Here is an 18758-nt window from a genome sequence, read left to right as displayed (position 1 = left end):
TTCTTGCCATTCTAATGGGTGTGAAGATAGTAGTATCTTATTGTATGCATGCATTTTTAAAGAATTGAGATCATAACTCCCACATACTCATAATTTACATCTTACTACTTTCCTAAATATTACACCATGAACCATTTTCCAATGTTCTTTAAAGTCATTGTCATGTTTAAAAAGAGAGTAAGAAAGAGATTTATGCCCATTTTTAAGGTTTTTTGAAAAGGTAAAAAAGATTATCTTCCCTTACTAGTTTTATGAGAGAATTATGTCCAAGATTAGACTGTGCTATCTTTTTTTAAACATATTGACCAAGAGTATCATTTTGCACATCCGTAATGAACCCCCATAATACTGTCTCCTGTAGATATTCACACTCTTCATTTAGTTTGCTTTACCTAGTGTTGCTATTAAAGTGTGTCTCCATAAAGTAGAGGTTAATTTAATTGTTTTTTTTTTGTTTTTGTTTTTGTTTTTATGGCTGTGTTGGGTCTTCGTTTCTGTGCGAGGGCTTTCTCTAGTTGCGGCAAGTGGGGGCCACTCTTCATCGCGGTGCGTGGGCCTCTCACCATCGCGGCCTCTCTTGTTGCGGAGCACAGGCTCCAGACGCGCAGGCTCAGTAGTTGTGGCTCACGGGCCTAGTTGCTCCGCGGCATGTGGGATCTTCCCAGACCAGGGCTCGAACCCGTGTCCCCTGCATTGGCAGGCAGATTCTCAACCACTGTGCCACCAGGGAAGCCCTAATTGTGTTTTGAAAAAGTCATATTTAAACAATTTAAAGATATAAAAGCAAAAGTATTGAGGGGTTAGAATCATAGCTAAGCTAAAACTGTTAAATTGATCAGAGATTTGAACAAGGATTTTCTGGGCTGAAATAAAACATATTGCTAAATATATTGCATGGTTTGAGGTTAGGAGGGGCCAGTTAGGCATATGTTTTGGTGGGAACTTTGATTATTGTACAGTCGTTATTTTCAATTCAACAGGCAGCCCACCCTCAAGTTATGAGGGATAGCCAACTGGCTATATGTTCCTGTTGAAAATCTTTTTGTTTCTTATTTCATTCAGTTTTACTTGTAACTTTCGATTTAATTTGATTTCATTATAACTTTGGTGTCATTCTACCAAAGGGTCATATGAAATTGTTCCACATACTGTTTTGTGCTGCTGATAGTTGGTGAAATCAGGATACCCACTCAGGCTTTAATATCCAAGGCTAAGATCACTGCCACGAGAGGTTAGAGGAAAAACTGGTCTCACCTTCTGCTCCCACGTTTCACGGGGCTAGAGAGGAGGCATGTTGTTGAGACTGCTCCCTGAAAAAAACGATCAAGGCCAGGGTACCTCCAGTACTTTTAGGTTTTTCACACCGTCGACTCCCCCCTACCCCGCCCCAATACCAAAATCCAAGGATGCTCAAGTCCTTTATATAATGTGGTGTCGTATTTGCATATAACCTATGCACATATACTTTTATGTCTAGATTGCTAGTAATACCCAATACAGTGTAAATGCTGTGTAAATACTTGCAGCAAATTCAAGTTTTGCTTTTGGGAACTCTTTGGATTTTTTTCCTTCCTGAATGTTTTTGATCTTCAGTTGGTTGAATCTGCAGATGTAGAACCTGGGGATGGACTGTATATTGACCCCCTCAGCCCAGAAGCTGAAGTCTGGTGCTAGAGAGTACATCACTAGTTTCAAGTCAGGTCTGTCCTCTGTCATAACACACACACAGTGACTCCCAGGGATTTATTAACTGTAGTGCTGTGAGGTCATATCTTGCATGGGAAATTAAATTGTAAAGTCATCATTTAAGACAAAAATAAGAAATCACTTAAGAGTCAGTTATCCGTGATCACCGCTTTCTTCAGTTAAGCCCTCACGAAGAAGTTGCCTGTGGTCAGAAGCCATATTGCATGAGAAACATCTATCCTTAGCGCCATACAGAGAAATTCCAAACTGTGGCATTAGTTCTCCCACCTCACAGTTTCTCTGGGGCATGTGCTTCTTGAGTAGAGCTCAAACTGAATTGAACTCACTAGTTAATGCTATATACTCTCGATTCCTCTCTCCCCAAGTTCAACTATCATAACTCCCACATACTTACGGGATTCCCGTAAGTTGTATGTGCATATGATGTATCCCGTAAGTTGAATTGCCGTAAGTTGTATGTACATATGATGTATCTACACTGCATGCTTTTGATTGGAGACTGGGCCTGGACCAATCCTGAACATCCAACAATTTTGGAATTGCTGTATTAGTTCTCAGCCTTCTTTCCTCTTGTCCACTGCCAGAAACTTCAGTTCTTTTAAGAGAAGTAGTGATTTCTGGAAGATTTGTGCTAAACAGTCTGCAAGTCTGTATATTCTTATAGAGAAGACCATATGAGATGGTTACATACTTACTGGGCCTGTTCCCATTTATGCTCATATTCATGGTGTGACCCCAGAAATTACAGTTCCTCCAGAATGCAGATCCTTGGGGCCTCCCAAATCCAGCAGTAAAGAAGCACCTCCTTGTTAAGATCGTCTAACATGCTTATTTAACAATGTAGTGTTGAAGTCTGCACGACAATGCAGAAATCCTCCCATTTCTCTTTAAAACCCTACTACTTAAAGAGGATTTGGACCAGCAGCACTGGCATTACCTGGGAGCTGGCTGAAGCAATAGAATCTCAGGCCCTACGCTATACCTAGTGAATTAGAATCTGCATTTTTGCAAGATCTTCAACTGATTTGGATTCACAGCTTTAAAAAATACTAAAATGGACACAGTTATAATATGTTAGGAAGTGCTTTCATGAATGAATTAGCTTTGCCCACAAACTGATTACTTTCTTAATTAGATAGAAGCCATTTCATGTGACTTGATTAAAAAGTAAGTTTTATTCCCTTATAAAATTAGTTTGTTCTTTCTTGGGGTTGATGGAGGGAGGAGAAACAATTATAAAATGAGTAGAGTTTACAGTTTGCAGGGCAGAAATAGAGACACAGATGTAGAGAACAAACATATGGACACCAAGGGGGGAAAGTGGTGGGGGGGGGGGTGGTGTGATGAACTGGGAGATTGGGATTGACATGTATACACTAATATGTATAAAATGGATAGCTAATAAGAACCTGCTGTATAAAAAAATAAATAAAATTCCAAAATTCAAAAAAAAAATGAGTAGAGTTTAGAATATCTTTGATGATAATACTGTTTAAGTAACTTTTACATTTTGTCTACAGAAAATCAGTCTATGCAAGACCAGGCATCTATGTTGGAAGGTGAATTAGTTACAAAATATATCTTTGGAAATCTTTGAATCACTGACTATAATTAATGATTGGATATTCACAATTATGCATGTGAACTTTAAAGCCGATAATACCCTAAATCTGATCAGTTCTTAATGGAATCAAATCTTAGAACTGACTGAATTAACATAGTGACACAAATGATCTTGAATCATAAAAGTTGTCTATTTTATATAGACTGAAAGACAAGGCTATACCAAGATTGTCTTAGATATAAGAAAGATTAGAAGGTGATGGGAGAGATTTGAATGATTAGTCTGTGTATAATGAGAACTTTAAGAATTTGTTAAGCAAATAGCAGCATGTGGTTTAATATTTTGTGATTAGCTCTTGAATGTTTTGAGGCTCATTTGTCGTTCTGTCTCCTAGTCACCTTGTAGAAAATTAATTCTACTTTTAAAATCAAGGCAAATGAGTGCATGCTGGTTAGGAGAAGATCTTGTTTTTAAAAAATTTCTATGACATTATGTTCTTTGGTTTGCTAAGCAATTTTGTTGTGATTTAATATCGTAGATATCAATAAAACAAGCAAAAGTAAAATACTGAAAGAATGTTTATTGAAAGAAGAAGAATTTTTTGCTTTTACATATACACATACACCAAACTTAATAAGACGTAAAATGATTACATTTTGATTTAGTAATTATCTTATCTCTGGCATGTTTTATTCCATTTTTCTTTAAAGATACAGGCATTCAATAAAGATGTTTTAAAAAAATTTTTTTTAAAGATACAGGCATTAAGTACCTTAATGAGTTCTGCTACTCATATTCATTTCTCACTTTGAGATGACAGGTTTTGGGAGATTTGATGGGGGAGGAAATTTCCTAAAGGTGACAGTAGTTTAATTTTATATTTGCTGCCAGCCTGGAAATTTTTTTTTTTGAGGGGGGGTATTAAAAAAAAAATCTTACCACAGATATTTGAATGCCTTTTTCTACTTTATAGGTTGTTCTTAACGCAAAGGTGATAAAAACATACTGGTGTTGCGTAGTTGGGCTCTGTTTTTTTAACAGTGTTTCTACCATGTGGATGATTTGGGTATGCTGAATTGCTCTCTGGGGAAATAGGAGATTGCCACTTTTATTCTTTTTTTGTGTGTTGAATATATCAGAAGCCTTTTTTTTTAGCAGACTCAGGTGATTTATTTTGTCTTTCTTAGGAGAGAATTGTTTGAAGGTTGTATACCAATATAGACATAAAAGCTTCACTATCCTTAAATTTAGTACAACTCTTTCACTTTAAAAGGAAATAATGTCAAGATATGCTGCTTTCTAAGCCAAGGCCCTGTGATTATTAGAGGTAATGAGTTTGAGAGTCCAGGGCTACATAGTGATCCCAGCAGCTCAGCTGGTAAAACTTCTGTGACAGTTATCTCAGGGTGAAAGTAAAATTTGAAGGTATTATATGATGGACACAATTTAGTTTTCTTCTTTTCAGGATTCTAAAGGAAAATGCCCTCTATTATCTGTTATAGGTTCTCAGAATGGTTGGAATGATCCTCCAGCTTTGAACAGAGTACCCAAGAAGAAGAAGGTACTAGAAAAAGATGTCTGTTCAGTTGCCTACAGGTGTCCTGTCAATCATGTAGCCACCTGAAGCGCACCACACTTCACTGTTCCTTTAAAGGCAAAGCTGACTGACTGATATACTTCATATGTGTGTTTCAACTTACATCTTCTAATCCATGAAGGGAAGGAAGGAAAGTACAAAATAGTATGGTGGTATGAATTAAACCCTTTTTAAAAAACAAGATGTAAATTCCCAGCAGATCTTTTCCAAAGAGTAGGAAACAAAATTTCATGCTTCTCAAATGGTTTTTTTTTTAGGAGTTACTTTGGTTTTGGGTTCTAACAGTAATCATGAATTTGTAATTATATTTTGGACTATTTGTGTCTATCACATACAATATGAAAAGAAATAGCCTTGTAGCTGAGCATCATTTAGATGTTAATAACTGTTGAGAGCTGTTAGAGCATAACTTAAGATTCTTCTTTCCTTCTTTTACCCCAAGCCTTTTTTTTTTTTTTTACTCCTAGTGATTTCTGTCCCCCAAGTATAGTAATGAGAGGCCAGAATATAAAATTGGGAGATACTAAATGATGAAACCCCCCCCAAAATTAGGTCAATGATAATCAGAAATGTAATCTACTACTTTGAGTGTGATTGATCATTAAGTAGGTATCACTTAATGATCTAGGAAAAAGGTATTACATCTGATCACGTAACACACACAAACACATATTTGGCATATCTGATCCCAGTATGGCTAGATATAATTCTCCAGACTTTGACATCCTCTTTCAAAAACACCATGGTTTTGGCCCATTACGGGGTAAGTGTGGAAGGTAAAGGGGAAACAAAGGTCCAGGTTTGAGCTCCCAGCCCTCTTAGCTAGATTAGCTTTACTTTTATGTTTTTCTCTAGAATTCTGCATAAAATTTCATTTTAAAAAGTATTCTAGTTATTAAAAAAAATTTTTTTAACCATGGAATAGTCTAACTCCCTTATTTATTTTTTTTAATTTTTTTATTGAAGTATAGTTGATTTACAGTGTTGTGTTAATTACTGCTGAACAGCAAAGTGATTCAGTTATACATGTATGTGTGTATACATTCTTTTTTAAATATGTTCTTTTCCATTATGGTTTATCATAGGATATAGAATATAGTTCTCTGTGCTGTACAGTAGGACCTTGTTGTTTATCCATTCTATACATAAAAGCTTACATCTGCTAACCCCACCCTCCTATTCCAACTCTCCCCCAACCCCCGTGGCAACCACCAGTCTGTTCTCTATGTCCCTGATTCTGTTTCTGTTTCATAGATAGGTTCATCTGTGTCATATTTTAGATTCCACACATAAGGGATACCATATGGTATTTGTCTTTCTCTTTCTGACTTACTTCACTTAGTGTGATAATCTCTAGGTCCATCCATGTTGCTACAAATGGCTAACTCCCTTATTTAAAGCTGAGGAGATGTTGTCATCATACCGTTTTTTTCCTTACTCTTGGTGCCTTTTATTTCTTTTCAAAGATGCCTGAGAACTTTACGCCTCCTGTTCCCATCACATCACCGATCATGAACCCCTTGGGTGACCCCCAGTCACAGATGCTGCAGCAACAGCCTTCAGCTCCAGGACCACTATCAAGCCAAGCTTCCTTCCCGCAGCCACACCTTCCAGGTGGCCAGCCCTTCCACGGCATACAGCAACCCCTCAGTCAACCAGGCATGCCTCCGTCTTTTTCAAAGCCCAATATTGAAGGTGCCCCTGGGGCTCCTATTGGAAATACCATGCAGGTAACAGTAAATCTGTGGAAGTGGGAGATGGCTCTATTTCGGTATGTTTTCTTAACGTTTTAACTTTTATGGTTATACCTTTATTATTACCTCAATTTGATTTCAATTGAGACAACTTAAAAATAATACCTTTTTTTTTAAGCTTGTTCATGTATGTGTATTATTTTTCAATGACAAGGCTGTATACAAACTTTCTAGAAGGAGCTTATGTATTTACTAGTATATGTTAACAGTAACTTGGCAATTACAGTATTTCATTTGATCTAATCAGTAGCCACAATTTAAGATCAGTTGAATCCATATTTGCATCCAAGGTTGCTAAGCAGAAGCTGTTTCCAAAGGTTTTTTCCTTTAAAATAGAAAATAAAAATGTAATGAGTTATATATTTTCTTGTGTATGTGTAAGAGCTAATAATATAGCCATATCTTTAGATGGAGATATAAATTTGTGCTTGCTTTTCACATACAAACAGCTAGTTGGCAGGGCTCTAGATGATGAAAAATCTATCATATTTCCATATAACTGACTTAGACATACAAAGAGAAACATTTTGATCTATTCATGAAAAGTAAAGAGGTTGGGTCACAGCTCAACATAAGATGAAATCAATTCCTGCCCAAGTATAAAACTAGCTCTTCTGTCTGTTACTGTCTTTGACTCTCTGAAGTCAAACTTGTAAAGATTATATCTCTACCACAAGACTATGTTTTGCTGTTAAGAGATTTCTGCCTAAGGAACTTCTAAACATTAACCGTTGCATTATAAAAACAAGTGTTTTGATGGAGATGGGAGGACCCTCTTCCTTCCACGAGAATGTATAAAATTACAGAGATGCACTGTTAATTTTTTATAATTACACGTCTGTGGTGTTTGTGAAGCCATTCACTTTTGTTTAGAGCTGGGTGCTCATGCTGTGCTCATCTGGGCCAGAACCCCAGTTACCGCTGAAAGGGAGAGCTGCACGGATGCGTGTGTTCAGCCAGGCCCTAGTGTCCAGCTTCCTCTCCACCTGGATGTCTCTGGGGCACCTCACACTTAACACATCCAGAATCTAACTCATCGTCTTCCTCCCAAACCTAGTCGTCTTTTGGTGTGTCCTGTTTCAGCTAATGGCACCATAACCCTTCCTATTTAATCCAGCCAAAAATCTGGGCATCATCTTTATATTCTTTTTCCTTTAACCTGTTTTTCAGAGCTATCCCCAAGTCTTGTTGATATTACTTTAAAATCTCTCTCAAATCCCTTCTCTACATTTCCAGTCTAGTCCATGCTACCTTCGCCTCCAGTCTTAAGCAGTGCAGGAGCCTCTAGTTGGTCTGCCAGCATCTACTTTGACCCATCTCTTATCTGGTCTTATCTCCTCATTGCTTTAAACGTTACAGCTTCCCATTGTTCTCAGGATAAAGACCAAATATTTCACATTGTCTGGAATCTCTCAGCTCACACTCCTCCTTGCTGCTCTCTCTGCTCCAGCTACAGTGACCTCCTTTCAGTCCCTTGTACCGTGATCCTGCCTGTGTACACGTTCTTCCCTCTGGAATGCATTTCCTTCCCCATTTAACTGGTTAACTCCTACTTACCCTTCTGATATAACTTCCTTAAAGAGCCTTCCCCTCAATTAAATCCCAATTATATTGTCTTTTGGTTCCAGTGATGTTAACTTAACCACAGTTGCTAATTTTACATACATTTATGACATTTTTAAACATTCTCTCTCCTCCATCAGCCTGTAAACTCCCTGAGGGATGAGATCATTTCCGTATTGGCTTACCAATACCTAGCCAATGCCTAATACATGATTGCCTAATGTTTTCTATGAATGAACTAATCAGTCAAAACCTTAAACACTTACACATTCCTTCTTTGTTTTCCCATCTGTACATTCAGTAAGATCATGGTCTCTTCTGTCCTCACCTTTGGTTTAATCTTGCAGTTTGATAATAGCCCAGTTAACACCCTCCAAGAGTAAACCAAAGAATAGAAGAACGTCAGGATAAACAAAAATGAGCCAACAAAAATGAGCCAGCAAGCAAAGCAAGCAGCCACTCCAACCAGCCAACTTTGTAAATGCCTTGTTCTTTTCATTTCCTACTGGCACAGGTCTCCTTCCCATCAGTTATACGAAATAGTGATCAACGTATGTTCCATAATTAATCAAATACTTTATATCCATCCTATTTTTGAAAATAGAAGCTGTAGAAAGAGTACCTGTATCTTCTACTGAATATCTGATTTTTATGTTTGCTTATCCCAAGTGATTTCACATGTTAATTTTTCATTTGATTTTGAATAGCCTATCTACAAGGTCGTTGGTTTCTCTTTATCACAGATTCAGGGCTTTGTGTATAGGTAACTTCTGGTCATTTCTAGTCATTTTATGGTATTATTTATTCCAGCATGTGCAGTCTTTGCCAACAGAAAAAATTACCAAGAAACCTATTCCAGATGAACACCTCATTCTAAAGACCACATTTGAGGATCTTATTCAGCGCTGCCTCTCTTCAGCCACAGATCCTGTATGTATTTTTTATTTTGCTTAATTCAAAGAATCCCTTATGGAGCGCTTCTATAATGATTGCTTAAAGTCTTACAAGATGTATTTTGAAAGTTTATGCAAAAGTAGTAAAGCTAGCACTTATATACAGTTTGCTGTACATATAAAAACACATTCAACTGCTTTTTACATATAACTTTAATCCTTAAAACAACCTCATGGTAGGTAGGTTTGTCATATTTACTTACAGAGGAGGAAATTAAGGCAAAAAGCAGTTACGTAATAATTAAGGCAGAGCCAGCATTCGAACCTAGTCTGGCTCCAGAATTCATGCTTTCCACCACTATGCTGCACTGAGTCTCATCGGCAAACCTTATGCCTAGCACAAAAATACAACAGAACGGTGAAACTCAGATTTGGGGTTTCTTTCTGAGCTTACATCAAAGCTTTTAAAAGTAGATAGACAATCTTTAACTTTGCAAAGACCTTAAAAATAGTTCAGTGCTTTAGATATTGGAGTCATATTCATAGTCAAAGTAACTGATTTTACTCAGTTTATTAGAGGATGACTGTATTGGCAACAATAAAAGTTCCACAAAGCCAGTTTTGTTTTAGATGAAATTTCACTTTCTGCCAACAAACATTGAATATGTTTATTTAGTCACTGGCCGGTTGTCAGCTTGAAAAGCAGCTTCTGGAATTTGTTGTTTCATCAAACACTGAGTATTAATATGTGCAGCCTTCTGCCCGTCTTTTGGAAAGCAATTCTCTGCACTGAAAGTGTCAGGAAAGCAGAGGCAGGGGAAAGGTAACATAAACCTTAGCGCCTGGCATTCTGGGAGCGATGGAAAGACGAAGCTAGGAACAGAGAACAGGTGAGGCTGTTAAACAGGTAAGTGTACAGTGTCTCCTAGGCGGACAGGTCCTCATCATACAAAATGGAGGAATCCTAATAAAAATGTGGGAAAGCTCCAGTCTTCCTTCAGGCATGAGTTAATGTAAATAGAGGTTGGGAGGACACCTCGTACATGGCCTAGCTTAATAAATTTTTGTTGAGCTTCACCTCCTCCAGGTCACCATATCACCTTACTTCTGGTTACCCAGGACCCCTGGGCAGAAGAGAAAGACAAACTGTTCCTGTCACTAGTTGGGGAGGAAGTTCAAATACCGCCCAGGACTCCTGCTGGTAGCTAGGTGGGATTAACTTTGAACCCTCCACAAAAGTCCATCTTAATCAATACTTGACATCATTTTTATAGTATGGCTTTATTCTTGTTTCCACTTCAGTTATGTCCAAACAGCACAACGTAATTTTGCAGCGCAGCTTAGTTTGTAAGGTTATCCTCAATGGCGTCACCTCTTCCGCACTCCTCTTCTGACACACTGACATTCCCTCCTCAAACACACCAAGCACGTGTCAGCATCAGAGGCTTTGTACCTGTGGCTCCTTCTGCCTGGAACTCTTCCCCACAGAGCTGCATAGCTCTTGCTCACTTGTTCCTGGTGTCTGCTCAGATGTCCCATTAGCCGTCAGGACTTTCTTACCACGTCATACTGCCAACACTGCTGACCCCCTTACCCCGTTAACTTTTCTTCGTGGCACTCACCACCATCTGACATACAATATATTGTTTATTTAGTGTCCTTTCCCCACCCAATAGAATATGAGATCCATGAGACACAACACTGTCCCAGCATGGCGTGTAGTAGTCACTCAGTAAATATTGAAAAGCAGTGTCACTTTTAAGGCTGTTGCATAATGTAGATATTAAGTTAATCACAGTATAATTTTAAACCTTTACTTTTAGGATAGTTTTCTCTCACTATACTTACAGTACTAGGATGAGGGTAGGAGGACTCCTTAATTTTAGAACTCATTTTAACACTTCCCTCTTAATAATCTTAAGCCACCAAAAGATAATTTTCTCCTTTTTTTGGTGTTTTAAAGGCCCAGAATAAGACAGGATTAAATGTACCAAATGTGACTGAGTGTATAAGTAGTACTTTTGAGATTCCAGAGTTCAACTGTATGTTTGCCTTCTAGCGCCCATAATGTTCATTTTATTTAATTTACAGTAACTGTTAGACCTTCCTTTCTGTAGTACACTGACCCCTTGCTGCCTCCAGGTGGCCCTTCGTGTTGCCTGTGCACACAGTGTAGATGGGCACTCACTCACCTCACGTGAGCCGCAGTCCCCGTGAAATCAGCCAGTGCTCCACTTTGCACCCTAGGAGGAAGGCTCTCACTTTCTTGCCCTCCCTGCCTTAATAGATACTGATCTCTGTTCTAATAATCTGTTCAAGTTCCTCGGTCCTAGCTATCTGCATTTCTTTATAAAATGAAGCTGTCCAACATCATGACTGTGAGGTTTAGTGAAATGACGTAAGGCAAGCTCTTGGGATAAAAGTTATTGTTCATACATAACATACCTGTTTTTTCTCTCCTGCAGCAAACCAAGAGGAAGCTAGATGATGCCAGCAAACGTTTGGAGTTTCTGTATGATAAACTTAGGGAACAGACAGTAAGTTTGTGGGAAAAGAAGGATTTATGATAATCATTTATTCCTGGTTGCTAGTAAAATAAGTGTCTCATCAGCACTTGCATGTAATATATAGTATGCTTGGGGGCAAAATGATCGTGACAGTTCATAGAATGGGCTTTTCTCTGTCTAAATCTTGCATTTCAGTCACCGGGGAAAAGGGGATAGGGCAGTGTGTGTGTGTGTGTGTGTGTGTGTGTGTGTGTGTGAGTGTGAGAGAGAGAGAGAGAGAGAGAGATTAAGAGGGAGAGAGAATTTTTAACCTTTTTTATGACAGAGCAGATATACAAACTGGCTTGTACTGGTCCTACGGTAACTGGCCTTCTATTCATTTTTATATGTCCCTTGAATTAAGAAATCAGAGAGTGGGCAGATACTCTGTTTTCCAGAGACCAAATGTGTAATCTCTCTCATAGTCTAAGACTCTGATCCTTTTCTTTTAGAATAGCTATTACACAAAGGCAAAGCCAAAGGTAGCCACAAATTGAGCAGATCAATGTGTATAACTATGAAGATGGTCGGCAGTAAGGAGTAAATGCCCTGTGTGTTCTGTTCTCTTGTCCCTCCCAACCTCTCCATTCCTTTCTAGAATTGTTGTGTTTTATTAATGAAAGCACTAGGAGAGAAAAAAGAATTGGGACTTTTTCACATTTTTGCATTTTAACATCTCTTCCCCATTCCCCATATCAATGCCATCAGCTAAAAATAACCATTTGTCTCATGAGAACCAAACCAGAGAAAGTTGATGTAACAGTGGAAGTGGCGTGGCCCATGGACTGATCCAAAATAAAGTCTTCTCTGAAAAGTATGGACATGTATGCCAAGTAATGACATGGGGGGAAAAAAACTAGAGGTCTTACGATTTTCAGAGATGACAGGATTATGAAAAGCAGTTAAGAACTGGCAAATTGAGTACATGATGAGGACTGTTGCCCTCCTAATGGCAGTGGACCAGAAGTGCAAGGTTTCTATTGTCCACAAGGTTTTAGAGTACATTGGGCCCCTACTTCGAGATGTCATGATTAAGAATCGTGAAACTCCTTCATGTACATAAGAAAACTTTTAAAAGGTGTGAGACAGTTACCTAAAATAATTTAGTTATTTAAAATATTTAAGTTATCTAAAATAAATAGTAAGAAAGCTCTTAAGTGGAGAGAGACATTAACATTTCAACTTGGGGAAGGAAATCTGGCTTTTCTGTAAGAAAATACCTGGCTTATCATACATGTATAATTCGTAAATAATTCCTTACATAAATCATTTTGTCATGGTTCTATTTTATAACTTAAGTGTTGGTTGGTCTGAGAATCTTTCTAGAAATGCTCACCAGTTTATACATTTTTGAAATAATGTTTATTTCAAGCTCCTCTTAAATATCAGGGTTTAATGTTTATAGAGGGTCTCATGGAAAATTCTTCCTTAATTTAATTCTCTCTCTCAATTCCACCTTTATTTCAGCTTTCACCAACAATCATCAATGGTTTACACAACATCGCAAGGAGCATTGAGACTCGAAACTACTCAGAAGGCTTGACCATCCATACGCACATAGTTAGCACCAGCAACTTCAGTGAGACCTCTGCTTTTATGCCAGTTCTCAAAGTTGTTCTCACCCAGGCCAATAAGCTGGGTGTCTAAAGGATGGCTTCACTCTCAGCCACTATTGCCGTTTTTCCAAAGAAACATGTTTTAAAAAACGATAAGATGTGGACCAGTCCTCCTTAGCATGTTTCCATAGCAGCCAGTCAAGAACATTTACATTGTTTCTGCAGATATACTCACCTTAGACCTGCTCAAAACCCTGGTGCTTTCTTTTGTTTTAATCTTTGATTGCCTGTGATGATTTTCCTATTCTGCAAATAATGTATTTCCTGGATTACACATAGTATGCTTTCCTGAAGTATTCTGATAAAATATGGTTTCTGAAACCTCAGGTTTACTTTTTGGAGAAGGAGCCTTTGGTTATGTGTAAAGCAGAGCTGCAACTAAATTTCTTTCATGTCTTCCCTACTTCCTCCGTGTCAATCAGATTAAAGTGTGTAATCCTATTTATGTGTATGTAGTCTTTTTTTTCAACAGCTACTCACAGTTTAGTTTAATCTCTATTTTTTGTGGCTTTGGCTTCACTTTGGTCCTGAACAAATAACTAAATCTAGAGGCTGCTACATAGATGTTAGCAAATATTAATGAAAAGTGGGATCACTAGTTTTAAGTATCTATAGGAAAAGATTGAGCATTTTCATTCTGTAGGATGCTTAGAACTTTTTTCTATTAATGTTTTCAATATTCTGTTTGAGTTTTAAGATTGAATTGTCTCCATTTTATATTTAGAAACTTATTCATCCATTTTTGAAAAGTTACCTATTTCTCTGAGGTATTTAAGTTCAGAAAGAAAGCTTTAACTTCTGTCAGCCTCCTGAATCGACATATTTTCAGACAGTATTTTCGTCAAATGATTTTATTGTAATCTGTCTTAGGAACAGTGCGGTAAACAAAAGATAATGGTCCCCAGAGAATCTTGAGGAGAATTAGATACTAATAATTTTTGTTGTTTAAGCAATTTTACCTAAGTGAGTTGGAAAACCAGAAGATAAAAAGTGTGACTACTGTGAAGACAGGTGCTGTTTCAAGGACTAAGTGCAGATCATCAGGCATTTTGCAGCCTAAGTGACACAGTTTGCAAGACCCTCTTAATTTCCTTTGCTGGGATTCCCTGCTCACCAAATAAAACCCCTCTTTTAAAAAGAAAAATAGGGACTTCCCTGGTGGTGCAGGGGTTAAGAATCCGCCTGCCAATGCAGGGGACACAGGTTTGAGCCGTGGTCCGTGAAGATCCCACATGCTGCGGAGCAGGTAAGCCCGTGCGCCCCAATTAGTGAGCCTGCGCTCTAGAGCCCGCGGGCTGCAACTACTGAACCCACGTGCCACAACTACTGAAGCCCGAGTGCCTAGAGCCTGTGCTCTGCAACAAGAAAAGCCACCGCAATGAGAAGCCTGCGTACTGCAACAAAGACTAACCCCCACTGGACTCAACTAGAGAAAGCCCACGCACACCAATGAAGACCCAATGCAGCCAAAAAAAGAAAGACATTAAATAAAAATAGTTTTGTAACTAAAAAAGGAGAACCTTGATAACATGTATGAGCATTGGAGACTCACGAGTGGGGTGATATATCAGCTCCCTGGGAGTTTGGTGGTCTGTCAGTCCTACGACTCACTGAAGTGGCGACTTGACCTTCTGGACCTGACCCTCGACTGTGGTGTCAGCCCAAGACCCCATCTGAACAGCAGGCCGGCCTCTAGTAATATTTTTGATGTATTGCCCTTATAGTTAGGATTTGTGTTATGGCTGCATGATTACCTCGACGTGACAATGGCATAACTGGCAGCGTTTTACAAAAAAAACATTCCAAAAGATGAGAAACAGGAATAGGTGGCAGTGCAGCTCTGACCAACCCCAAAGATTTTACAAATATGAGTATAAAAAAACGATTTGCCGCTGACATCTGAGCAGCTGTTACAAGTGGATGGAGGTAAGAAGACTTGAACCCAAAATAGAGTTTAGTCTTGCAGTATGAAGATAACAGGAGATTATGGGAAGAGAGCAGTTTGTTTTCCTGAAGAAAAGCGAACAAGGAAAGGGGTGCGAGGGAAACTGGTAGGTGGGGCTGGGTGTTGGCTGGGAGACATAGCAGATCTCTGGGACGTGCTTTCTCATACTTCACCTGCTCCTCTCCTCCACTCTGCGTGTGACCTTTTGGGCTGGATGGGATAGATGTACCTTAGGCCCCGTCTGAGAATCTTTATGTGTGTGGGATGCACGGCTGATGGAGATGGTGGTCCATTCTAATAGTGTGGCAGCAGGAGAAAGTTGGAAACAACCGCTCTGCATCTGACTGTTGAGAGTCCAACAAGCCTATATATTCCTCTGGATTCAGAAAATTCCCATGTATGCTGGAGGACGGAAAGATGCAGTAGGATTCCTGGCAAGCAGATGTACTCTATTTAACACCTGCCTGAAAGATAAAGGGAGGGATGGTGATAGGTTAACACTTTTCTGATAACCGCTTGTCTCCTGAACCAGATTTGTGTTCACCTAAGAACGACTGTAAGGCCATCTGTTGACTGCTCAGCCATGGTGGAGACTTCATTTGGAATGGACATCTACAAATGCACACATACATATATACGTATGCACCCCTCTTTGTCGTTGAACTGCTGCGGTGGCAGCATTCCCAAATGTCACCCCTGACAAATCTATCAGGGTGTTCATCAGATGCTGAAGATGTCACAGGCAGGTAGCATCTCCAATTATTCAGTGAAGAAGGACTGCCTATGCACAGAAGCTCTTAACTGTTTCCTCTAACAGATAAATGCTCCAAATCTTTTAACCAAACTGAATTACAAAGAAAAAGTGCTCAAATTAGCTTTATAGTTCCACTTTTCCTGGCACACTGGTTTTACGTACATTTCTGTAGCATCTGCTCTGCTCAGGGCTTTGGTGACCATACCATTCACTCAGGCTCAGGTTGAGTAGTGCACCTACGAGCTGATTGGGGTCAGACTGTGCCACTCTTAAATTTCCAGCTGTTTGCTTTCTCTCCCCCCTGGGAGATACGGAATGTGTGGGTTTTAGGGTGTTGGGACAGACCTTGAAAAACCTAATAAAATCAAACAAAAGGAAATAGACTTTGCTTTAACCGTGGTGCATGTTTTTTACACTCTGGATTAATGTTTCCACAGACCTGCTAAAGTATTTACTTAGCAAACAATGTTAGTCACCTAGTATAACTTTGTATAAACATCATTACTCAGTAATGTCTGAGATCATTTTTTTAGTGGAGCTGCACACCCTGTTGATTTTTTTTAGTCCATTTCTTTTTTTTTTAATAGATGTATTTATTTTTGGCTGCGTTGGGTCTTCGTTGCTGTGCGCGGGCTTTCTCTAGTTGCGCCGAGCAGGGGCTGCTCTTCGTTGTGGTGCGTGGGCTTCTCATTGTGGTGGCTTCTCGTTGCAGAGCACGGCCTCTAGGCGCGCGGGCTTCAGTAGTTGTGGCATGTGGGCTCAGTAGTTGTGGCTCAGTGGTTTTGGTGCATGGGCTTAGTTGCTCTGTGGCATGTGGGATCTTCGCGGACCAGGGCTCAAACCCATGTCCCCTGCACTGGCAGGTGGATTCTTTTTTTTTTTTTTTAATAGATCTTTATTGGAGTATAATTGCTTCACAATACTGTGTTAGTTTCTGTTGCACAACAAAGAGAATCAGCCATATACATACACATGTCCCCATATACCCTCCCTCTTGAGCCTCCGTCCCATCCTCCCTATCCCACCCCTCTAGGTCATTGCAAAGCACTGAGCCAATCTCCCTGTGCTATGCTGCTGCTTCCCACCAGCCAACTGTTTTACATTTGGTAGTGTATATATGTCCATGCTACTCTCACTTCACCCCAGCTTCACCCTCCCACCCCATGTCAAGTCCATTTTCTGTGTCTGCCTTTGTATTCCTGCCCTGCAACTAGGTTCATCAGTACCTTTTTTTTTTTTTAGATTCCATATATATGTGTTACCATACAGTATTTGTTTTTCTCTTTCTGACTTCACTCTGTATGACAGACTCTAGGTCCACCCACCTCACTACACATAACTCAATTTTGTTTCTTTTTATGGCTGAGTAATATTCCATTGTATATACGTGCCACATCTTCTTTATCCATTCATCTCTCGATGGACACTTAGGTTGCTTCCACGTCCTGGCTATTGTAAATAGTGCTGCAGTGAACATTGGGGTACATGTCTCTTTTTGAATTATGGTTTTCTCAGGGTATATGTCCAGTAGTGGGATTGCTGGGTCGTATGGTAGTTCTATTTTTAGTTTTTTAAGGAACCTCCATACTGTTCTCCATAGTGGCTGTATCAATTTACATTCCCACCAACAGTGCAAGAGGGTTCCCTTTTCTCCACACCCCCTCCAGCATTTATTGTTTCTAGATTTTTTGATAATGGCCATTCTGACCAGTGTGAGGTGATACCTCATTGTAGTTTTGATTTGCATTTCTCTAATAATTAGTGATGTTGAGCATCTTTTCATGTGCCTCTTGGCCATCTGTATGTCTTCCTTGGAGAAATGTCTATTTAGGTCTTCCACCCATTTTTTAACTGGATTGTTTGGGTTTTTTTTGATATTGAGCTCCATGAGCTGTTTGTATATTTTGGAGATTAATCCTGTCTGTTGTTTCATTTGTAAATATTTTCTCCCATTCTGAGTGTTGTCTTTTCGTCTGTTTATGGTTTCCTTTTCTGTGCAAAAGTTTTTAAGTTTAATTAAGTCAACTATACTCCAATGTAAAATAAAAATTTAACAAAAAATAAAGAATATCTACGTGTAAAAGAAAAAGCTACTAGAGAGCCCGCTCTATCCCAGTTGCTATAATTACATCTTCACGAGGGACAGTGAAGCAGGGCACCGATCTGAGAGTCAAAGAGCTGGGTTCTAGTGTCTTCTCTGCCACTTACTGTTGGTCAAACCACCCCATTTCCTTTTGCCTCCATTTCTCACCTGTAAAATGAGGGGGTAGGACTAGATGATCTCTAATTTCACTTACAGCTCTGGAAGTCTGTGACCCATCTACCTGTCCCACAGTGTCTTTGTATGTTACCTACAAGTCTTCAGAAGGAACCAAAGACAATCTTGGGATAGTACCAAAGCTTTGAAGAAAGATAACAGAAACAACTCAAGCCTATTTATATTTGGATACCTTTTTTCCTCTCGTAGACTTGATTGATTTTTCTGAAGAACAATCAATGCAGTGCTTTCCTTGGTTGGAAATGAATAGGCGGGCATTTAAGAAATAAGTTTCTAATTTGAGGACTTGGGACAGATATATTTGCTGGGCCTTGAGGTCCTTAAGTAGTGAGTCCCCCTCAGCAATGATAAATATTTCCATGAAATTAACCTTTCTACACACCCGTTCCCCACATCAAGAATACGCTAGGCCTTCCCTGGTGGCACAGTGGTTAAGAATCCGCCTGCCAATGCAGGGGACATGGGTTCGAGCCCTGGTCCGGGAAGATCTCACATGCCGTGGAGCAACTAAGCCCGCGCGCCACAACTACTGAGCCCGTGC

General features: G+C 39.3%; 1 protein-coding gene across 21 annotated transcripts in view; it reads left to right on the top strand.

The window, feature by feature from the left end:
* The window catches only part of SEC31A (SEC31 homolog A, COPII coat complex component), a 78717-nt gene extending 65036 nt beyond the window's left edge, over positions 1-13681 (top strand). For 11 of the 21 annotated variants that reach the window (XM_057546475.1, XM_057546476.1, XM_057546488.1 and 8 more), the window contains 6 exons: positions 3228-3266; positions 4774-4832; positions 6335-6598; positions 8996-9115; positions 11544-11615; positions 13092-13681. In XM_057546475.1, coding sequence (XP_057402458.1) covers positions 3228-3266; positions 4774-4832; positions 6335-6598; positions 8996-9115; positions 11544-11615; positions 13092-13271 — 734 coding nt within the window. In that variant the 3' untranslated portion in view covers positions 13272-13681. The remainder of the gene's footprint in view (positions 1-3227; positions 3267-4773; positions 4833-6334; positions 6599-8995; positions 9116-11543; positions 11616-13091) is intronic. The other 10 variants (XM_057546494.1, XM_057546491.1, XM_057546490.1 and 7 more) reach the window with 1 other exon arrangement.
* The last annotated feature ends 5077 nt before the right edge of the window (positions 13682-18758 follow it).

The sequence above is a fragment of the Balaenoptera acutorostrata genome, chromosome 5 (assembly GCF_949987535.1).
Source record: "Balaenoptera acutorostrata chromosome 5, mBalAcu1.1, whole genome shotgun sequence".
NCBI lineage: Eukaryota > Metazoa > Chordata > Mammalia > Artiodactyla > Balaenopteridae > Balaenoptera > Balaenoptera acutorostrata.
Note: the sequence above shows the minus strand (reverse complement) of the source record. Positions and strands in the feature narration are given on the sequence as shown.